This window comes from Pseudopodoces humilis, chromosome 20 (assembly GCF_049639895.1).
Source record: "Pseudopodoces humilis isolate 2021_Gansu_Grassland_sample_001 chromosome 20, ASM4963989v1, whole genome shotgun sequence".
Classification (NCBI taxonomy): Eukaryota; Metazoa; Chordata; class Aves; order Passeriformes; family Paridae; genus Pseudopodoces; species Pseudopodoces humilis.
This window is the reverse complement of record NC_142219.1, coordinates 7,341,528-7,366,980: the sequence shown is the minus strand read 5'-3', so window position 1 is coordinate 7,366,980 and position 25,453 is coordinate 7,341,528. Positions and strand designations below refer to the sequence as shown.

The 25,453-nt window shown below is 37.2% G+C and overlaps 1 protein-coding gene across 1 annotated transcript in view; it reads right to left on the bottom strand.

Moving 5' to 3' along the window:
• TXNRD2 (thioredoxin reductase 2) overlaps nucleotides 1-25,453 on the bottom strand; it is a 33,234-nt gene that overhangs the window by 6,013 nt on the left and 1,768 nt on the right. The window contains exons 3-15 of the mRNA XM_005524366.3: nucleotides 25,283-25,339; nucleotides 24,551-24,695; nucleotides 24,163-24,237; nucleotides 23,251-23,329; nucleotides 22,243-22,305; nucleotides 21,821-21,891; nucleotides 18,339-18,358; nucleotides 17,893-17,984; nucleotides 16,329-16,503; nucleotides 7,800-7,936; nucleotides 2,396-2,491; nucleotides 2,086-2,178; nucleotides 1,246-1,317 (exon numbers count right to left, since the gene is read on the bottom strand). Of these exons, the coding sequence (XP_005524423.2) occupies nucleotides 1,246-1,317; nucleotides 2,086-2,178; nucleotides 2,396-2,491; nucleotides 7,800-7,936; nucleotides 16,329-16,503; nucleotides 17,893-17,984; nucleotides 18,339-18,358; nucleotides 21,821-21,891; nucleotides 22,243-22,305; nucleotides 23,251-23,329; nucleotides 24,163-24,237; nucleotides 24,551-24,695; nucleotides 25,283-25,339 (1,175 nt within the window). The remainder of the gene's footprint in view (nucleotides 1-1,245; nucleotides 1,318-2,085; nucleotides 2,179-2,395; nucleotides 2,492-7,799; nucleotides 7,937-16,328; nucleotides 16,504-17,892; nucleotides 17,985-18,338; nucleotides 18,359-21,820; nucleotides 21,892-22,242; nucleotides 22,306-23,250; nucleotides 23,330-24,162; nucleotides 24,238-24,550; nucleotides 24,696-25,282; nucleotides 25,340-25,453) is intronic.

Sequence of the window (25,453 nt, the reverse complement as noted above, 5' to 3'; positions counted from 1 at the left end):
ACATAACCTAAAAAGGAGATGAGTCTCAGAAGCAGCCAAAGATGAAGGTTAATAAGTATCTAGGACAGCCTGAGTCATTGCACACTTAACTTTTATTAGAGAAGTTAATGAAAACGTTTTAGTTCCTGTAAGGACACCATCTTTATAATTATGAAAAGAAAGTCAGTCTCTCCCTGCATCTTCCCATCAAGCATTAAATTATCACTAATCTACTAGGTTTGCTATTCAGTAAAAGCTTAAATTCTTTCATCAGGAATGCCAGGAACAGCAGCAATCCTGATGTGGGACTTTAAACAAAGGTATTTTAAAGGAAAAATTCTTGCAATAGAGTTTGAAAGACTCAAGTTAAATGTTTATATGCTTTGAGAGTTTAGTAAGGACTATATTAAATTTCATTCAACAGCTATTATGCTGTTACTACTTCACCCTTAAATATTTACTCTAATTGGCATAATTCGAAGGGAATACATAAAATTTAATATCATCACCTTTGTTACAGTGGTACTTGGGACACTTAAGGCAAGCATTTACATAATTCAGAGTTGACAAATACAGTCAGAAAAACTGATTGCAATTATTGACAATGGATATTCCTTACATAACAATAAAATATTGTATAATTTAACTGATGGACACATTTATGCAAAAAAGACTGTTCCCTGATGATGAGAAGAAAAGGAAGAAAAAGAAAGCCATGATATATTCTACTAACACTATGCTTCATCTTATCTAATATTCTCTACTGTAGGCAAAAGCATGAAAAATATTTCCAACACTGAAGCAACTGGATTGCTGCAGAAGGCCCTTTTCAGGTCTGGCACTTTGGTCTAAACCAGGAGCTTTTTCATTTTCGTAAGTGGGGACTGAATAGTTACTGTAGTTTTGTAAGCCTCATGTTTAATTCTTGAAGGTATCGTACTTTTGGCAAGAGATCTAAATATTGCAATATAAATATTAATTGTCGATATAAATGCAACCAGTTAAGAACTTTGCTGGGAGAAGCAGAAATTGATCTCTGTAGATTTTGAAATATTTCTTAAGACCTTAAAAGCAGTTCAAAGATGGCATTTATCAGGAGAATGTTGGTTCTGAAAAATGCTAATATCTATACAGCAATTTCAAGATGTCTGTCACCAAGAAAATATCCATCTTGAGATGTTTGTTTTGCCAAACAGTGCTCTTTAAAGTTGGCTGTACCATATCCTATTTTAAGTTAAAAGCAAGTTAAAAGCCCACAAAACTCACTTTTATATAGCATTGAGTTGCATCTCTTTCAGCCACTGTAAACTCTAAAGGTTTGTAATATGCATGGTATACCTGGTAGGAAAAACAATAACACTTTGTGTTAGCGAGTACTATTATGTGAAAACCTGGTATTTATTACTGTAATAACTACTATTACTATATATTTATACCTTTGTACAAAAATTGAATTCTTTATAACCTTTTTAAAGAAAACTATGGAAAGCACAGTAAGAACTTAACACAAACCTTTCTCAGAGGATCATTAGATTAAAAACAAAACTGAAAAAACCCTCACAAATCATGCTACTCAGACTAATGTACCAAATTAAAGGAAAAAAACTAGCATTTTCAAGCTTTTCCCAAAGGTTCAGTGCCTTGATTACTGAAAATAATGAAATCCAATAATCTTTTCATATCTACAATAATGCATCCCACGAAAAAATCCACTCTATTTTTTGCATTTTGAATAGTAAATTATTTTTTCATTAATGATTTTCCCTGAGGCAAGTGAGTAAGAGTAACACAACACATCTTTTCAAGGGTAATTGTAGAACGTAACATAACCGTTATTAAATGATGCTGCACAATGTAACTTGCTAAAATGGCAGCTACTTTAGAGTTGTCACACCCTATCAGTAATTTTAAGCCCAATAGGTAACAGTTCTCATTGTGACCAGCTGCAATACTACTGAAGTTGTGAGCACTTCTGGAGACACCAACTCCCTAACTGGAAACGCAGTATTTTGGGGATCAAAATTTTGACCTGATAGAGCAGTGAAAATTCTGCCTTTCCACAGGGCAACTCTGACAACAACTAGAAAATTAAAAATGTTCTCGTACCTCAATATTATCTGATCCATGACGTTGCACAGCTGCTTCTTCTGACAAGCCAACACAACCGTACTCCAAGGGAGTGAAGACTGTGGTAGGCACCTGCTTGGGAGGAAGCAGAAGGTGTTGCTGCTGAACCATGTGCAGCAGCTGCCTGGCAGACACCTGTGCACGACTGAGAGGTGCAGCTTGGGCACACACACCTCTGCTTTGGCTGCTGTCAAAGCTGGACTCAAGGTGACAAAACCCAATTGCTTAAAAATTCTTTAAAAGAAAAAAAGCCAAAGATTGTTCTTACTGAAAAAAAGACATAACTCACACTGTCATAGTCCATCAGCTCTGAAGACTGGCCGAAAAGTCGCTGAGCCAGCAGTTTTCCTGCAGCTATTGCTGTGGGTGTTAATTCAGGACGGCCCTAAGAAGAGAACACAAAACTTTGAACTTAAGGAGAAGCGGCATCCAAAGATTTCTCCTGGGACAATGGTCAGAGGAAGGCCAAACCTTTGGAATTCCAGCTTGGTAGCCAGGGCTCCAAATAGAAAAAGCAATTATGATTTCTGTCCAAACATGCTTTAAAGTTTAAGTTTACTATCTGTCTTAAAGGGGGGAAAATGTCACAAATATGTCTAATCTTTATATCTTATCATGTCATCTCTTGAAAAGCAGCACATATTCACATGCTGACTGTTCACCTCTTCTCTCCAAAGTAAGCCACGAGGAAATATTTCAGCGTCTTTTTAAAGCAAGAAGAGCCTTGTTTAAACCAACAGTGTTTTTGTAACATCAGACCTTTAAAAAAATAAAAATTGTCTGACACATTTTTACAGAATACATGCACAAAACCTAGCTATTTGTAGACACTCTTACTGACTTCCTCTGTTGGTCCTGGACTGGAAAAGTGGAACACACTCTTGCTAACAGTGTGACCTAGAGAGTGAGCTGGTGCTGGTCTCAGGCTCTGCTGATAGAGAGAGGCTTGAAAGGGATTGCTATTGGCAAATGCAAACTTCCTGCAAGTGAGAAATGGAATGACAGCAGGATATGATCAGGATGTGCTTGAACTGGAGTTCAAGCCATGAGTCCTGGCTATTTTTTATATCCAAACAGTGCTATATATGTGCCAGAACCTTAATTCTGAGTGCTGGCACAGCACCACTGGAGCATCAGAACAGCAGAGCTGGTTTTAAAGAACTTAAAAGTTTTTGAAAATTGAAGGTATTTGCAAGGGAATATTTACAAGCCCAAGGAAGAACAGTCCATATAGGTTAAAAAGACTGAACAAAGTTCATAAATCTAACAAAAAACCCATTGGTTAAGGGTTCATCCAAGACATACCATCAAAATGCTTGTCTGACATGAGAAAAGAGGTCACAAATTTAGAAAGAATGATGCGGAAACAAAAGAAAGCCATAACTGAGAAACACTTTTGTGGCACAACATGGAATACTTTATAAAATGTGTGAAGTTTTGATTAATACACATCCTATTTAGCTACAACACTTGTCACACACCTGCAAAGCCCCATTTGGAGGCAGTCATTCGATAAGGTCTCAAAACCAGTTCTCAGCAGGAAACAATAAGGATTCCCCATCACACACATTCAAACTTTTTCATTTTTTTTCATTATCCTAAAGTTTTTGAGCATTTACTGGAATCCCTTCTTTTTTACCAGCTTATCTTTTTTTGTATGTTGGTAGACAGACTCTGTATATGCTATTAGCTACCATTTTCTTCAGTACACATACCATATTAATTGTCTACATATTAATAGGCATCAAGACTTTTATCTGTACTAATAACCACTTAAAAGTTCAATTGCAAAAAACCAATCTGAAACATTATATCTAACCTGATAACAGAAATCACAATTCTAATTGTTAATGAAGGCTAATCTATTTTTCCTCCACAGCTCGTGACAAATCACAAAGCTGCAAGTCTTATCCCTTTTTCTTTCCAACATCCGTCAAGTCACAATTTTTCAAATCCAGCATTTTGACTTTCAAGTCTGTAAATGTAATTTACCAGATGAAATTTGTTTTTTCTTACACGCATTTGCCTGAAACATTTCTGCCAATCATTTCTGTAGCAGGAAATATATGTTGTTTTGGCATTCCAGAAATGAATAGAAGATTGGAACGAGAGATAAAATTGTGAAAGCACTGCCATGCATTCCATAAAACCCAACTAATTACTAAAACATCCATGCAGATAAAGCCCAATTCCTCATAAACAATGACTTGAAGACCTTCCTTGGTAAATATTTGAAATGAACATTCGCATTGCAGTCATGTGTAGAACTACTCTGCTGATAATTATGGATACGAATTGTTCATAAGAATCCTCCAGTGGATTATACAGTTAACCGAGATGGTCCTAAGAGAGTTTAAAAAGCTTTGAAGTAATGTGTATTTGTTCTAACACAACTCTTTTTGGTCTCATTTCTATTCAAAGCAACATACTGTACATTCCACTTTCTCTACACATCTTTGTTGTAACAGCCTTTGAAATATGACAGATGTAGAGCGGCCTGACCATGTGATAAACCTCCTTCTGAGAAAATGTCTTTATAGTGTGTGCCATGCTTTTCAACAAGAACACTACTGAAGGAAGGATTTTAACACAGAGAGTTTATATCAGCACTGAAAAAAAAAGAATTCAAACTAAAATTCCAGCTTGATCTTCCTGATCCTGATTACAGAAGATGAACATGCTGAAATGCAATTTCACCTGCCAGTTGAAAATAATATGTCACCAAAACTTGAATAATGTTTTTTGAGGGTACACAAACTGATGGACATCAGGAAGATTTTTTTCCCTTTTTTTTTCAAATGAAATCTTGGCTAACATTAGGATTCCTTTTGTCATACAGAGGTACAAGACTCCCACGCACACACAGATTCCCATTTATACCAGCTGGGTAGGACTCCCAAATGAAAACCGTCATTCCAAGCAATCAGGAAACTCAGCTGCCCCCTCTCTCACTCCCCTTTCAGCCAAGGCACTGAATTCAAACAAGAAAAGCAGTTCTTGCTTTTTGGTAGCAATTCAGTGTTTATTCAGTGTGGAGTGGTAAAGGAGGGAGGAGGGCTTGGGAACGACTTGCAAAATTTGAGCAAAAGCAGTTTATGGTAGCAAAGAAACTGTGACAGGGAGAGAGCAGAGCTAAGAGAAATCCTGAGCAGGAACACCAGAGGAAAAAATAAGTTTTACAATGATTCTTAGGGATCATTGATACTCACTCACAGGAAACAAGATTCCCCTTCCTGTGCTCTTTTGGTAGGTCACACCCAGAAAGTACCACAACCAAGCTCTGCAGCTTTGTGATTCTTAGAAGGATGCCCTTGATTCTTGTGTGTTAGTTTGATACATGCACCAACACAGAAATTTGTTTCAGTGCTGGTTCCCATGCCAATAAAATTTATTATCTAAATTAATTCTGCTTTTTAAAAAAAGACTAAATTAATTTAAGTATTCAAATAAAATAAACTTCATTGCTTAGTAAGTGGAATTACACAGGTCACATTGTGCTGGGGTCAGATAAGATAGTGGCAGTGTTTCTTTTTATCTCTGAACACTTGAAATGTATGAGTACTATATGATGATCTCTTTAATTCTCTGCATTGAGCCAATACACAGATAATAGTTTAAGGGAATATTCTACAGAGCACTGACTTAACTTTTTCATTTTGTCTCCAAGCTGTATATTGGGCACAGCATAGAACTGTGTTTTTAACAGTTAAAAACTGCTGTTTTTAACACTTATATTTAGAAGTGTCTATTGAACCAATCAGGTTCAAAAATCTGCACTAATAAGGACAAAAGCAGGAAAGGGAAATACAAGTTTTAACGACAAAATGAAAATGACAAATAAATTAAGACATGATTTTCTAGATACAGAGTAGGAAAGAGGAGAGCATCCTGCCTCCGACATTATATTTCTTTTTAAACTAAATCCTCAAAGAGCAGAAGACAAAAAGCATCCAAAAGGAAATGCTCAAAATAACTGCAGATTGGCAGCAAAATAAGCAGCAGAATCTAAGCCCTGCCAGCCTCTAACAACTGCTTCTTGGATTAAATTAAAAAGAAAATTTTGGAAAGCAGGACGCTAGCTAAGGCATATATACAGGGGACAAGCAGGTGTAGGAGGTTGTTGTGAGCAGAAAGTGGACTTTAGGAAGTATCTGAGAGCAAGAAGTGACAAGTACAGAGGGAATCTGCATGTGAAATGAGCAGAAAGGAGAGGAACTCTACAAAATCCCAAAGCTCTGAGTGACTGGACAGGACAACAGGACAGAGAAGTTGTGTAGAGTAAGGGAGGAAAAAATAAAGGAGAAATATCTGAGAAGGAAAAAGTTTTAACACAATTTAAAAGGAAATGGCAAGTCCTCACGAAGATGGAGACAGACAGGAAGAAACACATGTCTACACAGAGGGAAGAGGTCAGGAGTGGTCAACAGATTTATGAGATTTAAATGTCTCTGGCAGCTCCAGAGTCCAGTCAGAAATTAGCAGGGCTATTCCCAAGACGTCATTTAATCTGTTACATCTCTTCAGAAACTAAAAGCACCTGTAAGGTTTACACATTTGAGAGACCTTTAAAACACTTTAAACATAGCAGAATGAGAAATCTCTTAAATTTCTCTAAAATGGTATATATACTGTCTGGATACTGCTACAGTATTTAGCTTTATCAGACTTGTAAGGCAGATGCCTGCACTATATGAGAAGCAATCTTGATAGAAAGGCCTCAATTCCATAAATTTCAGTAACAGGTGAGAGAACTCTGTATCTTGCAATGCCCAGCATTGCTCTGTATTCTACATATTGTCCAGATTTTCCAGGCACAGCAGGCAGATGATGTCACCATCTTCCTGTAACTCTACAGTTCAGAATCCAGACACACTCCTTTTATGAAATCAACATATTTGAGGATTCCCAACTTACAGCAAATAATCTGAGCTCTTACATAAAATGAAAATTGGCAGATTGAAAGTATTTAAGTGCACATTTAGCATGACAAGACATTCTTGTCATATGTGACTATAGATTATTAATAGCACTAGAATAAAACTACAGAATCTGGTTTTATCTAACAAGTAGATTATTTTGCTTAGGTTATAATGTCACCTTCTCAAAAAAAAAAAAAAGCCACACCCTTCATGTTTATTAAACATAATCATGAACAAAATTCAAATGCATTTACTATTTTAAGCAATTACTTTTTCTTATTCTAGAGTAAAGTAGTTTTGTCTGAAGCATTTTGCATCAGGGAGCTGAAAAGCTGTTTTGTGATTAGTCTCAATTAACACCCAAAATACAGTCACAGTACTTGTCATGGTCATCCCCAATAAATGTACTCAGCTACAGAAGGCAAGAACTGCTTTCACTCAGCATTCACAGGCAGTATGAAGTCATATGTCAAAAGTGATAAAAACATTACAGAAAGATAATCAGAGTGATAAAGACATCATTATTAGCCTCTGACCAATGATGCACTCCCTGATAAACATCAGCAATAACCTCTCATGCTGAGATGCTTCACAAGATCCCTGTGAAGGAAATTACTGACCCAGGTGGCTGGCATAAACAGTCCAGTCCTGCCAAGTGAAAAAGTGCAAAACACAAGATATACACTAGAGCATGACTACATCTGGGGACTAGTTATTAGTCAGGAACAAAGTTGGCTTCCTGTTATTGTAAAATAGTTTATGTAGACTCAGTACCTCTGTTATGTCTCCAACTGCATAAATGTGAGGAACAGAAGTAGCTTCACTGGCATCAACAATAATCTTTCCAGTTTCAGAATTAGTTTTCACTCCAACTGTCTCCAAATTGAGAGTTTTGGTGTCAGGGGCTCGGCCTTAAGGAAAAAAAAAAATAAATAAGAATTTAAAGTAAAAGCTATTGGAAAACTTCAGCAGTGTTAATCTAAAAAGCTGGCATCCTCCACTGTGGATCTCCAAGAACTTTGTTCTATTTGATAGTCCAAGCAGAAATATGAGAAAACTTACACTGAGAAAGCTTCAGGGGTGGAAAGTATGGGTATGACATTCTGTTGGAAAGGAGCTCGATCACTATTGCCTTTGCTCAGACATCAGAGGGTTATCCATTTTGCAAAAAACACATGATTCCATATTTATTGAGTATTCTAAATTCAGTTTCCTAAGGTAGCACAAATATATATATATATAAAATAAGCAACTTCTACAGTGAAAATTTCCAATAAATATTTATCGAATGGTGCTCAATGCCAACAGTGTGTTGTGTATACTTTTTGAATAAAAGTTGTTAATAATGCTGTTCAATTTTAAACATCCCTGAAGTCTTCGTTTCTTGTAATCTTGCTACACTTATCTTAAAACACTTTTAGTTCTCTCAGCTTAGATGAAAAATTTTATCAACTTTGTTCTCAAGTCCTAAATGCTAATTTAGATATCTAGTATAACTTATATGATTATATTATAATATCTACAGCTATTTCTGTAGAGTTTAGAAACATTTTAAATGTATTTAAAAACAAATGAGGCAAATACAGCCAAGCCCAGATTACATTACAGCTTCCTATTCCAATCATATCAAATGATCTCATATTTTAAAAATCTATTTTTGTAGTGTTTTCTGCATAATTACCCCTTAGATCACTGAAGTCTTAACAGCATTACACTGATCTTTCTACAGAGTATCTAAGGAAACAATTCCTGACCCAGAAATTGGAATCTTAAATTCTATCCTACATGTTTGAAAGTTAATAAGCACAGTGAAATTATGTAGTAGTCACAAAATTTTTAACGCTACACAGGATCACATAGAAAAAAAATTACCTGAATATATACAAATTAAGGAAATTTTTAAAAATTGTGTCTGTTTTAGAGGCCTTAAATGAATATGGATATATTTACACATACAGGTCTCCTTTGCGTGAGTCATGATTTGCATTTGATGTTAATACAGAGCTTTAGCAAAGCAAAATAAAAAGGGAAACGTGTTCTCATTATAAAAACAAGCTCTTTGATGCTAATGTAGGAAATTATTAAACAAAAGTAAAACCTGGCTTGTCAATACAGACCTAATTATATGTAAACATATGATTCAGTGCTTTATACATCTGCCATATAGCCAGGCCCCTCAAACAATGTCACATCTGAATGCCTCTGTAAAGACTTCTGTGTATTAATTTCATCTGGTGAAACCAACACTTCCTCTGGGAGCACTGACTGAAGCTGTCGGCACTTGGCTATCTGTCTGTCTTCCCTTCTGTTGTCCTCATGGGATGTTGATCTGCTGTTCCTTCTCTGCCCCCTGCTCCCCAGTCCTGATGCTATCAGGCAACAAAAATAATAAACCTCCAGGACCTTATCTTGGCTCGGATGTGAAACAACTTCCTACCGTTGTATTTCTTTGTGTATTGAGAGTAAAGCCTAGGTATTCTGCAAATGGACAACTAATGGGGTTTTCTAGTTTCCTCTTTTTCCTGCCAGGCTGAGCCAAGAGAAAACTTAGCACGCAATGGCAGGCACTGAAAGAGGAAAAAAAGAAAAACCGTCAATAGAGTCATTTAAAGATCTGTGACAACAGCAGTTGAGTTTATCAAATCTGCAGGATAACACTTAACCTTTCCACTGCAGTCTATTTTAACATATGTACAGCTTGGTATTAATAGCTAAGAACTACAAAAAAAAGGTGTTGCTTCTCATAGTGAGGTTTCTCTCTCAATTTTACTGCCTAACTATTATTTTTGAAGGCAAAACCAAAATTTTTAAACACTGAACTGAAGCTCTATTGGCCTTTAGTCCCATGCAGGTTCACTTCTATAAACAAGAATTATACTTACTGATCTTGGTTGATTTCAAATTCAGGAGCTTAGGCTCATGATTATAAATGTGTCTTGGTAGGCTGTAGTGCCAAATTCAGGGAATTCTGATGTTTCCCAACATGCACTTGCTATTATAAAATCAGTTCTCACCATTTCTCAGAAGGACTTTCATTTTATACCCATAACTCCTGATTTTTTCACATTTTCAACTTCAAGAAAGCATGACTTCACAGCTTATTTCTAAGATCCCAAATCCTACCAGGCACACAAACCTACATTTGCCTAAAATCTGTACATATGCTTTTAGTTTGAAGATGACCTGAAACTACCAAAGAACAGGAGTGTGTGATTGTACAGGACACAAGATTAGATTTAGCTTTCATTCAAAACAGCAAAATATTATGCCAGACATCTAGAAGAAAGGTGTAACTCAAATCTGACCCTTAAAAAGGTGACCTGCCTCCTGCACTTCTAACAGCACACCATAATCTCATCTTTCACAAACCCATACGCTTAGCACACAGCTGTGAAAACCACACAGAGCCCTGCTTTCAGTGCTGGCCCCCACTTGCTTTTAACTTTAAAAGAAAAAAACAGCTTTTTGATCTGTTTTTGTAAAATCTAACAACATGGCTTCCTAAGGGGGCTGCCAGGCAGGGAGCTCCACTGCTGGGAGTGACAGGGGAGTGGCTGAAGCTCACATCACAGATGCTGGCCAGGCTGGCTGTGTTGTGGTGTGACATTTGTGTCCCTTCACCTGCCTGGGGGCTCTGGTAATCACATCTGAACACAGAACAAGGGGAACAAGTATCAGACTGTGACCTTCAGGTGCAGGACCTTCACCAGTGGAGACTGAAGCAGCTGAACTCAGAAGAAGCCAGAAGGAATAGGCATCATCAGGTAAGCAGCAGTGGTAAATGAGTGATAGCATATTCTTACATCCACTAAGATTTCCCAGGGTGATAAAGGTGCAGCTGACAGCAGAATTTTATAATGGGTCTTCCCAAGTTTCTCAACCACAGAAGCTGGAATGCCTGTTTGCCTCACAACATTTGAAAATTCCAAACTGGAGACAACCAAGCATTTTATTGTAGATGGCCACTGTGAGGATACTGCTGGGTGACAGTAGAGTTTTTCTGGGATAAAGCTCAAGCCCAATAGTCTGCTTCCATTTCTTTCTTATACATTGGGATATCACCTTATAACTTTATCCAGTCTGACCTCAGTATCACTTTAATCAGTCTTGTCTGTGTTCCCAGTCTCAATACTCTCTTCGTTCTGAGTGCCTGACAAATTCCCCAAATTAGTTTGAAGCTCACTACCCTTTCCTCCTTCAAATGTATCCTAAATCCCACAAGATGTTCACTAAAACATAATCAGTTGATAATGACTAATAAAAAACACTTCAGTGTAACTACTGTTCAGATTACAGGAAAATACTGGCTAGAGTAAGATTAAGTAAGGTTAAAAGAAGTTCAGAACCTTTATCACATTGATAGCAGTGTGCATTATTTCTACAAGGATGCTTTTAAACACTACATCCATTACTGATAAACCTCCAGCATGCCTGCCACAATTAAAAAAAAAAAATCTGGCCCTTAGTCAGTGCTAGGTCAGTAATTGGTTCTCTGCCAAGAGAACTGTACTCTCCTGTAGCACTGACTAATACTTTTCACACAGAGGAGTCGCCTCAGAAGAAAGCTCATGGTGCAATGAACAAAAATCTGGCCATGGCACCTGGACTTAACAACAAAAGCAACTCCCAAGTGACCTGTAATCAAGTTAAAAACTTACAGCATGGGACAGACTTCTAAAATCCTACTTTTCTAGTTCTCAACATCTTGTAAAAAGTGAAGAGACTGGATACATTTTCTGAGAAGAAAGCTACAGTTCACTCTTACATTAATTCTCCCACATAAAGCTTGCTTTAACCAAAGGTTTGGTTTCAAAGGCTGGCTCTGCAGTCTCAAAAACCAGCACTCAGCCACCATTCCCAAGTGAGGTAGGTCATTGGCTTCAATCTCCTCAGCATTTATGATTGAACAGAACCTGTATTCTGCACAAACTGTCACAGTAATTATACTGTTTTCAAGAAATTACTTTGGAGTAATTTTCTTCCATTTTAAAATCAATGTATACCATCATTTGGGTAAAGTTTAGCGTCACCTATCAACTCAAATAGCACCTTAGTGGTGAAATAGTTCTGAATCCAACTTTCTTCACATGCAGATTTAGAGGCAAGCCTAGCACATGAACAAGTTATTTTTGTAGTTACAGGCTGGTAAAATAAGTAGCATAAAATAGAAGTTAGACTCAAAGTTTATGGGTTGGTTGAACAAAGGGAAAAGCACATTAAAAATAGCCCTGCTGAATAAAGTCTGACTGAATGTCCTTAAAACTAGATACTGGGAACAAAACCTAAAAGCACTGGCTGATATAAGGGGAATGACAATTTTCATTAGGATTGCAGAAACCACATCTTACCAAGAGAGTAATGAGTTTAAGTTAGTAAGAGAGAGAGACATGGGAAGCTCAGAACAAAGACCCAAAGCCTCAGCAAAACACAACATATTAGCATTAAGGGCTGTCTGAGATCAACCAAGGTGCTTTATTTTTCACGAATAGTTCAAAGATTAAAAACTCGATGGCAAGATTATGTTTTCCAAAACAAATCTAAAGCCCATTCCCTTTTCTATAGGGGCTGGCAGAGATCTGCTCACAGGAGATCACAGCAATATTTTACCTTATGGGACTTTTCACAGAAAATATCCTAACAAAATCTCTCTTTCCCTTGTTAATCCAAACCGGTTTGGTTGTAAGCCCTGAAGAAAACTATTACAAAAAATATTATGTACTTAACCCTTTGTTGATAGCAAACAGTGAGGGTTCTATTTTGCTGCACAACAAAACAAATCTGCCTAATGTCCAGTGTGGCACCAAGGACAATGTCAGTAATTGATAGCATATGATGTGCAACACCTGATACCTGTTCAGCTTTACACTGACCTAGAGCTGTAATTCTTTTTTACAGCAAATATTATATTATTTCAAAGACACAGTCAGGATCCCCTAAATTTACAAATGATTTGGAACTTGAGAATGGTTGTTCCACTGCCCTCATGAGGAAGAAAACTCTGTTTTTAAAGCTGAACATAAAATCTGCTGTTGGTCATTGCTCTTTCTGTCACAGTTTATTGCACACTACCTCACATTCTCTGACAAACTAATTCCAGGCTATTTGGCACATACCTGCTTAGTTTAACCATTCAGTGTTGTTCCTCTGCACAGTAAGACCCCACTGGAGATGGAGTGACTCTGTTATCTTTTCTAAGGTTTTCGTGAATAATCGAATTTCAGTAAGAGCAGGGATATTTTGCCATCTATTGCAAACTCACATGGAAATACTAATTACCAATTCCTTTTGTATATTGGCTGTTTGCAACTGCTGCACTCCAGCCACAGTTTTCAGCCCTTCAACAGCTGAAATGAACCCACCCTACAAAGCCTGATCTCCTGCAACTTTGCCCTGCATCTCAGCAATTGCATCTGCTTACAAAGGTGTCAATATCTACTCTTTCCTTTGGGTGAAGACCCCATGTTTACTCTGAATGTGCACACCTTTACCATTGCTTTGGAACTCGGGTAAATTAAGCAGCTAACAAACATTATTTGTATGTCTTTAAGGGCAGGGAGAATACTATACAGTAGTAAAAGTTTATTGGTTCTACATTAAACAAAAACTCAAAACCTCAAAATCTTACAATTTCAGAAGAATTCTCTAGAAGCCAAAGACAGCACTAGTAAGACAGAAGGATATACAGAGCCAAACTGGAAAAATCAAATAAAGGTCAAGAACAAGCTCTTGCACTGAGCTGGAATATAACAGAATGTAGTCCCTCAGCAAGGTATCAGAGGTCCATGACAGTTACCTACAAAACGTTGGATTGAAATTTTAAAATTACATTTAAATGTATCAAAATGAGATTTCTTTTTTTTCCCCCTCAAATATTTTGACTAGTTTAAAAAGCTGCTAGAAAAACAAAGAGAGCATTGTGCCTGCTTTTACTGGCTTATCCATACAAGCAGAAAATCACATATTCCAAAAGCAAAAAAAATTTGTCATAGAAACACAATCTAATTTTCTTTTTCAAGGGTTGACATTAAGAGACAGTACTGTAGCTTATTAAACTATGTCCTACTGTCAGCAATTATTTTTAACATTATTCATAAAATCCTATTAAAATTCCATGATGCTCTGGCAAAAATTATAGAAATATGTACTATAATTTAGTTTACAATTAATTAACAACAGCAGCTGTTTTTTAACCAACTCTACAAGCTGACTTGCTTCAATCAGTATTGTAACTGGCACATCTGCAGACAGGAAATCCTCAACACCACCAAGTTTCCCAGCCTATTATCTGAGACACCTGGTGTGGGTGTGTTGATACAGAGCAAAACAATGAATCATATGGACTGCACACCAATTAACCAGCTTTAACTGTTAATGTGTTTAATCCTTAAGGGTGGAGTGCCAATTTAAACACTAAAAAAAGTCAACACAAAATCCTCAAAGTATTCATTTTGTTATTTCTAAATATGGATAGTAACTCAAATCTGTGACAAAAATTAAAATACATGTAGTTCCTCTGTATTGAAATAGTGAGCAGACTCATGTTACAACTGAATTGCAACAGTCTGCATGCAACCTTATTCCATTATAATTAACAGTAAACCAAGATTTTTTCCTTATTATTTCAACTTAATAGCTCTTTTTTCCATCTTAGACAAAAGTAAACAAATTGACTTGACATTTGACATGTGTGTCTCCAACTAGAGTACTTTTCATAGAACCACAAAATGGGTTGGGTTTTTTACCAGAAAGCTTAAGAAAAATCAAATACAGCACTTAGAAACCCACTTTTTGGAAATCTTTTCATCTCACCTCATGAATATTATTCTACAGTTTTCAGGATTGTTACATGTCTAGATAGCATGAGCTTTTTTTGCTCTTGGCAAGCACTAGTCTGTTTGATTGGTTCTGATGAGAATAATCCATTATTACAGGCTGTTTCCACAATTTATAGAGAGTTTCTACTATTTCTAAGAGAGTAGTAGTTACAGTAAGGAAAAGAAAACATTTATCACAATGCACGACCCGCTCTCTGTTTGGGGTATTAGGAAGATATAAAGCTGACTTAACCAGAGAAATGGAACAACTGGATAGTAGATTAAGTCCACTGGGCAAAATACGAAATGCTGTAAATGATCTGTTTCTGATCCTGTAATGGATCTATTCTACAACCACAAGAATTTAAATTTATGTTATAAATAAATGAAAGAGCAATGCATCCCCACTACTCTAAAACAGTAGTGCCAGATAAAAAGAATATAAAGTAGTCAAGGGGATTGCTAAAGCTGCTAGTAAAACCGATTATTCGTCTGCATCAAACCAGATTTCTTGGGTAGTATGTTTAAGCCTGTTTACTTTGTTTGCCAGATATCATCTGCCTGCCAAATACCACTACTACCTTTAGCCATGCATTATTGATCTAGAATTCCAGATATTCACAAAGCTTTATAAGCACAAAAAACAAGAATACTCTGGTGGGCTTACAGCCCATTTGAACCAATACAGGAACTGAGGACAGACTTGTAACAGCGACAAATGAGCAGCTTAGGGAGGCAACACTGAAGGAATATTTTCATTCCTGTGGGATGGAGCCTTGTACCATGTATCATTTAGTCCTTGCAGGAAGTAGCATTTGTCTCAAAGGAGGCAAACCCCAGATTTGATTCCCATTTCTGGTGATTATGGTCATAGACGTTTGTCACAGCATTCCTGTAAACCAATTTACACTTAGATGTTGTATGTCATTTCCAAGGGGTCTGAGATATGTGGAAGTCCCTAACCAGATTTCAAAAAGCTATACAGTTTCAAGGTTCCCTGCAATAAGCTTGGGTTTTTAGAGACAGTTACTTCTCTTTCTCTGAATTGGATGATGGCTACAGTAACACACTTAAGCAGCACAGTTTAGAAAAAATCGTAGATGAAATGGTAGCCTCTTAAACAGGATAAATATGCACTTAGAGTGAATAGTTTCATGAATCAGTCAAGAGTATGGACTCAGAGAACACTACCTGCAAACATGAGCTTGCTGGAATTAATGTTCTTACTCCAGTAAAAGTGAGGAATATGTCTCCCATTTATTGAATCTCATACAAAAATAGTTACCACAGATTTCTTCCATTCACTGTAACTTCAGTGTGTTTTAGACTGTAAATGAGCAAGTCAGGAATGCAAGAAAAGAATTAACTACCATTGTTTAAGTCACTAAACATTTAATGGGGGGGGGCATTGTTTGACCCCATGATGAAGTGACTTCACTTCATCAGAATAAAAAGCATTGCAAAGAAATGTTAAGATAATCATATTTACCTACTGCCCACATAACAGTGTTGAAAGAATCGGTTTCTTCTGTGTCCAGGTCAGCATTTTTCCAAGTGACTTGCAATCTGTTGCTCTTCAATTTTTCAACTTTAGTTGGGAAACATCTCTTTAAAAATTTTGTTCCGTAAGATTCCATGTGCTCAGTTACTAAAGAAGCCATTTGCTGTTGAGTAGTGAAACAAATTTGTTTTATCTTAGATATATGACCTTTTTAATGTAAACCCCTCCTTCAGCTGGGTTCAGGAAACCCCAATAAATACCCTGCACATTTCCAACATCCTTTATCACTTAGTTACTATGCACTGCTAACACACGATAATTTCGGGAGTCACTACGACCTGCAATTCCATTCCAAGAGGCACCTATACCTGAATAGTCAAATTATTTTCAAAAAAAAACCCCAGCATATTAATAAAAGTTATGTTTAAAGAATTTGTTGTTTAAGCAATCCAGAGCATATTCAATTTACCATTACCATAATTAAATTTTTCTAGTAGCTTGATGAAAATTTAATACTTTTCATAAAACGACCGGAGAAAGATATTTCCTATTTCTCTGCAATGACTACAAATCACTAAGGTTTCATGGAAACTTCTAGTACAAAAAAAATACTTCTGTCCTAAGAGCTAGCTTGAAATAATGGCACACCACACTGAAGTAGTAAAATGTGGCATCAACAGGTTTATCCAAAGACATCAGTGCTCTTGACTGTAGAAACTCAGGTTGCACCTTGCCAGAGTACGTTTATTACTTAAAGGATATTATTACAAAACCGCTCACATGCAACTCCACACAAACTCTCTCAGCTTACAAAACTTTATTTTCAAAGTTAATATTAACTAATATGAAGGCAACAGCAGGGTTGTCTCTTCAGAAATGTGAGCGCTCATGTTTCAGAGCACACTAATCAGTTTCCATCAGACTCAATGTGGCTGCAGACTGAGCATAATTATTTTATCTTCATTAATACTTTATTAAGTTTGTTATGGGCATTGTGCTCTTCTTGTCTACAGAGGATCAAGTTCTTAGAGCAAGCCCTACTGTGTTTGACCAAGTGCCACACGCACTATTCCCTGTTGCTCAGATCTTGTGCTGTTACAGGTGTCAACTTCTTCAATGAGGAGTATAAATCCTAAGAATTATTCTTATACAAGGTTTTCCATACATTGTATAAGAATATATATATTTTTTATATATATATATATACACTTTATATTCTTTTTTTAATATATATATATATAATCTATATGTTTCTTTGCATACCATTTTGCATGCCATCAGTTTTAAAGTATACAAGCTGCTAGTTTTAAGGAAGCCACTCCTTAAAGTGGGAGAGGGTGACATACAACCAGGAGCTGTCACTAGTGTCACTACCACAAGTGGTGTTTGTCACTGCCACTTAAACAACAATACTCCCACCTCTAAAACTGTGAACATACTAGGAAATGTTTGGAGATGCAAACAACACTTGTTCTTTAGGAGACCAAAAGATAAAAAAAAAAATATCTTTTAATTTATTTGCTAGATAAGATGTAATATATTCAGTACTTGCCTGATCAAACCCACGAAGTGGGACACTTCTCATCATGACTGTAGTGTCCAATCCAATGCCAGTTAGAAAACCAGCACACTCAAGGGAAACATCTGGTGATGCACCAGTTAAGCAAATGCAAACAATAATTTTGATAAAGACAATATATGAGTAGTACACAAGTGGCCTTTTACTTGGAGATACCAAGTTCTCCTCACACAGACATCTTTGCTTTTGTACAAAGAATAAAAATTGGAAGTCTTCTAGTTAACACTGGATTTAAGATCCTGAGAATTTATCCTCAGCTGTTCCATGTTTCCATGTTGCTACTGCATAGCAAACTATTACTATTCTCTTACCAATTCGACTATATGACATGAGCAAAGGAATTCTGAAAACTGAACTTCCATAGGAAAAACAGCTATGCTCTTACAATTGTAGATCATCACAAGCTTTTCAAAGGATACAGCTGGCTCCAACAACCAACCTGTTACCAAAAAAAAAAATAAAATGAAAAAAAAAATAGAAGAAAGTAGTGGAATGAGCTTATGCATATTGTTGCACAATCAGAAAAAAACGTTTTCTGATTTGGGTGCCACATTCGCCAACTTCCAGTCAGCTGGGACCCCCCAGTTAGCCAGGACTGCTGGTAAATGATGGAGGGTGGCTCAGTCAGCTCCTCCATCAGCTCCCTCAGCACCCTGGGCTGGATCCCATTTAGGCCCTTGGACTTGTGCGTGTCCAAGTGCTGTAGCAGATTTCTAACCAAGTCCTCATGATTTATGGGGGCTTCATTCTGTTCCCTGTCCCAGTCTTTCAGCTCAGGGGTTGGGTACCCATAGAACAGCTGCTCTTACTATTAAGGATTGAAGCAAAGAAGGCATTAAGTAACTCAGCCTTTTCCTTATCCTTATTACTGTATTCTCCCCCCGCTACATCCAATAAAGGATAGGGATTCTCCTGAGCCCTCCTTCTGTTGCTACTGTATTTATAGAAAATAAGATTTTTATTGCCTTTTACAGCAGTAGCCAGATTAAGTTCTAATTGGTCTTTGGCCCCTCTAATTTTCTCCCTGCACAACCTCATGAGATCCTTGTAGTCATCCCTCTTCTCCCAGAGGCATAAACACTCCTTTTTTCCCCGAGTTCCAGCCAAAACTGTCTATCCAGCCAGGCCGATCATCTTCCCTGACAGCTCATCTTTCAGCACCTGGGGATGGTCTATCAATTAGATTATGTCTTCCTATCAAGTAGATTACAGTTCCCAATGCAAGATTTTATTCATTGCTAAATTTCATTTTGATTTATAGCCATCTGCTTTTTAATTGTCGTATTTTTCCAAATGCCAAATATTTGCCCTTCCTGTCTTCAAACAGTTGTGAATGCTATTATAGAAAATGGGTTTAATAGATTTACTTAGACTGGTATTTACCCAGTATATCCATTTTAGTTCTTAAATAAAACTCCAGCTCCCCATCTCTCCCAATATTTCACACCCTTTCAACCAAGAATATCACTGAAATTGTCCATCAGCACTTCCAGTTTATGAGGTTTATCAGCTCTCCAGCACAGCAGTTTTCATCTCTGTCCCCAGTTGCTCCCTACACTGCAGCAGCTCCTCTCTCTCTTGACTACATCCTCAGTTCCCTACATTTGCTGGGTAAAAAAGGCAGAATGCTCAGTTCCTGCTCTGCAGGTAGAAGCAGCTCCAGCCAGGCAGCCATTAACGCTCAGCTGCTGGACAGGTTGCACTTGCACTCCTTTGCTGTTTATGTCTTATGAAGACTTGTTAAAATCTCACAGTTTGGAGATGCATACCACACAATATTTCCATTGATAATGAAGTATCTTGTTAGGTTTTTGAATGGGTTTGTGGTCTATGCCTTACCCTAAACCAATCTGCAGCATCTCCCAGTTCTAACAGCAATGCTTTTAAACCTCTGAGAAGTGCAGACATGGAGGCTGCAGCTCTGCAAGCCCCAGGGACTGCACAGTCAGTACAACACATGTTTTTTCACAAAAGGCTCCAGATAACATCTCTCTATCCTACAATAAAAACATACTACTTCTGAAGGTGTACAGAGAGTGGGTTGAGTACAAGTGATTAAAATCTGCTAGTCTGGGGTTTATGTTTGGCAAACAATTTAACATAATGGGAAATAATTTTTCCAGCATTAGGGCATTTGATTCATCTGTGAGCTCATTAGCAAGCAGCTCCTGGGAAATGCTGCAAAAAGCCACATACTGCCCCTAAGGAGATATCTATTGAAGATTCACAGGGAAAAGAATGAGAATTTCTGTAATTTGGGCATATGTTTGCTCTTCTTTTTCATTAGATGAAACATAGATGTCAGCTGGCACTTATTCATAGCATCAGCCCCACATTATTCACAGTTTTTTGTACAAAACAGGAGGTTCCTGGGCATTGTCAGTGTCTAAAAAAAAAGTTAGGAAAGCAGGACCTAACCTTGTTCACACCTGCTCAATCTCTCACTCATACTCAACACATTTCAAGGCATCTTTTCTAATTCACTCTGCCAAAACCCTTCATCTCAGTAGTGAGTTTCTTCCCCATGTTTGTATATCTAAGGGATTTTTAGTTGGTTAATGGTTTACTTAAAAAAAGAAAAAAAAAAGAATAACTGCAGGACTGACAGTTCTATAACCTCCAGGCATGTAATTTGTAGCTGAGATATGTACATTTGGAGAGGGAGAAAAGAAAGAATAACTACAACACAGCTCAGACTAAAAACAAAAGGTGTTAAACCGAACCTTGGGAATATTTATAACAGAAACAAATCCGACAGAAACAAACCTTTAACAACTCCCTCCTTCATTTGCTAAGACACAGCCTGATAAAGCACAGAAATGCTACTGTAGCCCCTGCAGGCTTATTTTGACTAAATCTCAGGAATGCAACATATAAACACTAGACTCCCACATTACACTGTTACAACTTGCATTAGCAGCAACTGGACAAGAGCCACATTTTCACAGAAACATCTCACTAGGATAAATCTTATATTATGGTTTAGGGTTTTTTTTGGGAGGTGTGGGGGCTGCTTCTCTTAAAAACAATTTCTTTGCATAAATCATGCTTTCAAAATTCAAGAGGTGACTGATACAGCACAAACAACAGCAAATTTACTTTCTTTCCAAAACTGTACAAAGAAGCCACATTTATCTATTTGAAGTTTAGCTTAACACAGTGCATTTTTTATAGCAGAAAGTCACTGCCATGAATGGCAACTATGTTATTTTGCAAAAACACCAGTATTATAGTTCAAAGTCTATTTTGCTTTTTCTAGAATTGCTCAATAGGACAAAAAGATAGCATCATCTGACTTTCAGGCTAGCAAATCTGCATTTCTTATCACAATTACCTTCATTGGGAAATTGCTCTGTAATGCAATTTTCAAATTTTGGAACCTTACTGTGCTATGTGCTGTAAAAAACAACTATGGCATTTTAGGCTTTCCATTAAAACCAGTGTTTTAATATTTCAGTTGAACAATAGCTTCCAAAGCAAAAGGTACCCAAATGTCTCATCGTATTTTCTTTCGTTATCAGAACTGCCACAACTTTATGAGAACATAAAATTATGTTGGGAGTTTCTCCCCCAGTTGAGGAACGGGGACTGAGCAGCCCCCGGGTGAGTTCATGCTGCCATCTTGTGACTTGGGGTGTAATTGCTACAGCACAACCTAACATGGTGAAAACAGGTATTTAATTTGATTTTAGAAGGGAATTTCGTAAGAGGAAGAGGGGGAAGATCTATCAGTTACTAATGAAGTTTGGTAGCATAATACTGATGCATCTCAAAGCACATTTTCAGAAGGAAAACAGAAGAAAAATTGGTGTACAAAAGGCAATTTTGAACATTTTTCACCTTGCCATATAGAAAAGGTAGGAATGCCAGCACCTGTTACAGCCATGGTAAGGTAACTTACGTTTTCCCAGGAGATTCCTTTAACCAGAACAGATCATCACTTGTGATTCCATACTCCAGTGCACCTGCAACCTATGATCACACAGGTGAATCTACAATGCAAATCCTGTCAGCAATAAAAGCTAATAGCACTTTGGGCTGTGCTGGATGAAGTACAGACCAAGGGGAATATATCTGGGGCTGCTGACTTCCAACCCAAATTATCCTACAGCTCTAAGCAACACCAACATACTGAATCAGAGGAAATTGTTGTCTATGGAAATGTTGATCTAAAAGGCCATCCTTTATATAAAGACATTTTTTTGTGTGACACAAATAAAAAAATCCCTTATACGTTGCTTTATTTTTACGCTCTTTATCCTCCCTGTGTTCTACATCTCAACCAGCAAAGCACTGGAGCTGTCAAATAGAAGGGTAACTTACCTGCAGAGGGTATTTTGGTCTTCCTCCAGTAGCAATAACAATATTATCTGCAGTAACAACAGTCTACAAACAAAAATAAATCAAAATCAAGCCTTTAAAACCCTTTTATCTGTCTTTGGATTTCATCTATGTACAAATGAACGATTAATGAGAAAGCTGGCATTACTATCTGCTATTTATGTGACATAAAAATCAGCAATGCATTAAAAACGGATGGAGATAAACTAATACCTGCAGAATTTCTCCTAACCATTCTCTACTAAGTTTCGTTTTAATATGAATCATGCAATTGTTCTTACACTGAGGAAGATTCTGATGACTACTTCAAAGCAATAGTTATGCACAAATGACACTGTTTTAAAATCAGTTTCTTGTCAGGATAAAATGCACACGGATCACAGCAGTAAATTCTGTCTCAGGCCTGGAGTTAAGCTACCTCAAAATGAGAATGTTTCTAGAAAATCCTAGCCATTTACCCTCAAAAACCCGATATTCAAGATGATATTAATCAGTAACATTAAAAAATTACTCTTAAAAAGGTGTTTAAAAGGCATGTTCAGACCTTGTTGAAGACACAACAACAGCCACCATTCCGTTATGTGACCCAGCTGTGCATTCCCACTAATTGCCTCCCACACACAATTTGGTATTACCGAGTTAATCACCCCTACAAATCACCTGAAGGAGGGAAGCAGCTCAGAGCAACCTAATTCTCAGAACTTGCATTTCTGTAAGCATCAGCATGACTGACCAAATCAAACAAAAATCTTTTGTCTCAGCATTTCCACCTGCAGAAAAAAGCAATAGCATCTAACAGGCCAGGCCAGGCCAGGGACTCAGCAGGCACCAGTCGAGCTCATAAACAACTTCTCTAAGTGGAAAATGCAAATCTCACTCACCAAAACAATACTGAATACTTCAAGCAATTTGTTAAAGGACAATCTAGCTCCCAAATGACCTGAAATGTTCAAAGTGAACAACACTGCAGAAATCATCACAGCAGCTCACCTCTTTACCTGCTTTTGTTAAACCACGGACTGTATGTGGATCAGAAAAGCTTCCTTTTATGTTGAAATATTTCACCTTCCTGTTTAGAAGAAAACAGCATCAGCAATGCACACTTAAAGAAAGTAGGTATGAAATACAATCAGCTAGTTTTTCTGTATTTAAATGCTTAAAAGGGTAGCAAAAAGGCATAGAGCAGTAAAATGAAAGAATCTTATTTCATAGCATTGTTTGCAGTTCTATCATAATTTGTCACTTAATTCTTGTGTCACATTTAGCTCCTCTATACAGAGAAGTAACTAACCTTGTAACAAACTTTGAGATCAGGTTATTGACCTCCTCAAAAAAGACATTTACCGTTAGCCATAGCATTACTAGTACTATCTATAGCATTTCTGATACCATGCTCATTTGAGAGCACACCAAAGTGACTCAGCAGGAGTAACAAGACCAGAATCTGTTAAATTTTCTTTTAATATAATTTCTCTATAAAAGGAACTTCATATTGAAAAACTTGGAACCATTTCTGCACTGAAAGCAAAAAAAAATCTGCTGCTCTAGCATAGTGTTAGCTGTGAGTTTGTATGGCATACAAATTTTGGGGAACGAGATCCAAAGTATCTTAAGAAACCGTGACTGCTTGATATTAATGAAAAACCTCTCCAGACTAAAGAGTTCATCACTACACTGCTTTTGTGTATGGTCAGTGTCAACCACTATTTCACCAAAAAGGAAAATGGGAGAGGAAGTGACCACTTACATTGACAAGGGCACTTACAGTCCCCAGCGGAAAGGACTTACAGACTCAAAATACTAGCTCTGAAGAGAAACTTCAAAGGCAATTCTGCAATTCTACAAGGGCAAGAGCACCTCCTTGACTGTGGGAAAAAAGACAAACTTCAAAGTCTTATTTACTTTTCTTGTAGTTGTACTCTGTGTCCCCAGTTTAAGGATTTCACATGATTCTGAACACCCTGTGCCATCACAGACCTGTCACAAAACAAGAAACTGAATGTCATCATATTACGAATTCAGATTATGCAACACAAAGATATAGGCAATTCCTGAAAATGAGGAATGAACCACAGTATTTTCTGTCGTGAAAGTAAATTATCAAGTCCAAATCAACATAATTTCTGCCCTGAGAAACCAGTAACTAGTTCTGTTTTTTAAACAAGTATCAGGCTAAAATTTCACATGCAAAATTCACTTCTCTAACTGTCCCATAATAAACACCAACTGGGAAAAGGTTATTGCTATGCATTTGCAGCATATAGGAGTGGAGATGGGCAACAGTCTTTACCAGGTATGATGAACAGGTTGGGATATATTCCAGCCATAGTGTTGGGCATCTTTAAGGGCACTCCCTAAAAGGGCTGCTTGATGCATAAGCTTTTTAGGAATGCAGCCAACATTCACACAAGTTCCACCAAGTCCCCATGTGGTTCCTTGGAAAAAAAGAAAGAAAGAAAAAAAGTAAATGCATCAGATTAGTGTAACAATGCAGTTGGGCACATGGGAGGTAAAAAGTTCTGTAACAACACAGTTTGCTGTCTCCTACCGATCAATTTCTAATGTTTTTTGTGCTCTTTTGTTTGATAAAAACCATCTCTGTATATTTTTCTTCTAAAATTCAAACCATCTCAAGATTTTTCTCAGAGCTCAGAAGATTCACTAACTAAACATTCATGTTTGCAGATTTCATTTTATGCATGGTACACGAGGAGCCTCAACATGACACAATTCATAATTTTTAGAAATTTTAAATAACACTTCGTCAGAGGGAATAGTCTCACTTATTTAAGTCCAAAGTCTACTATAAATGGTAGCATCAAGCACTGCTAAGAAACTAAATGTGCAGGGGAGCAGGCACAGCTGGTTCATCTTGGAGAGAAAGAGCCATGGCACAAGCTGGGTTTAAGGACTTTTAAAAGCAGACTGTGGCTTTGGACACTGCTGTCTAGAGCAACCTGCTCACCTGAGCAACTTAATTATATGCATTTCTAATTATTACCCAAGTATTTCTCTTCCATACCTTGTGGGGAAGGTTCAACATAATCCATAACAGCCACTTTTCTTCCAAACTGAGCAGCTTTAAACAAAAAAGCAAGGTAAGGTATTTAGAGGGAGGAGAAATACACAAACATAAACATTTTTAGTAGCACAGATACAGATACAGGAGATGACAGCTGGTGTTTTTTCCTGT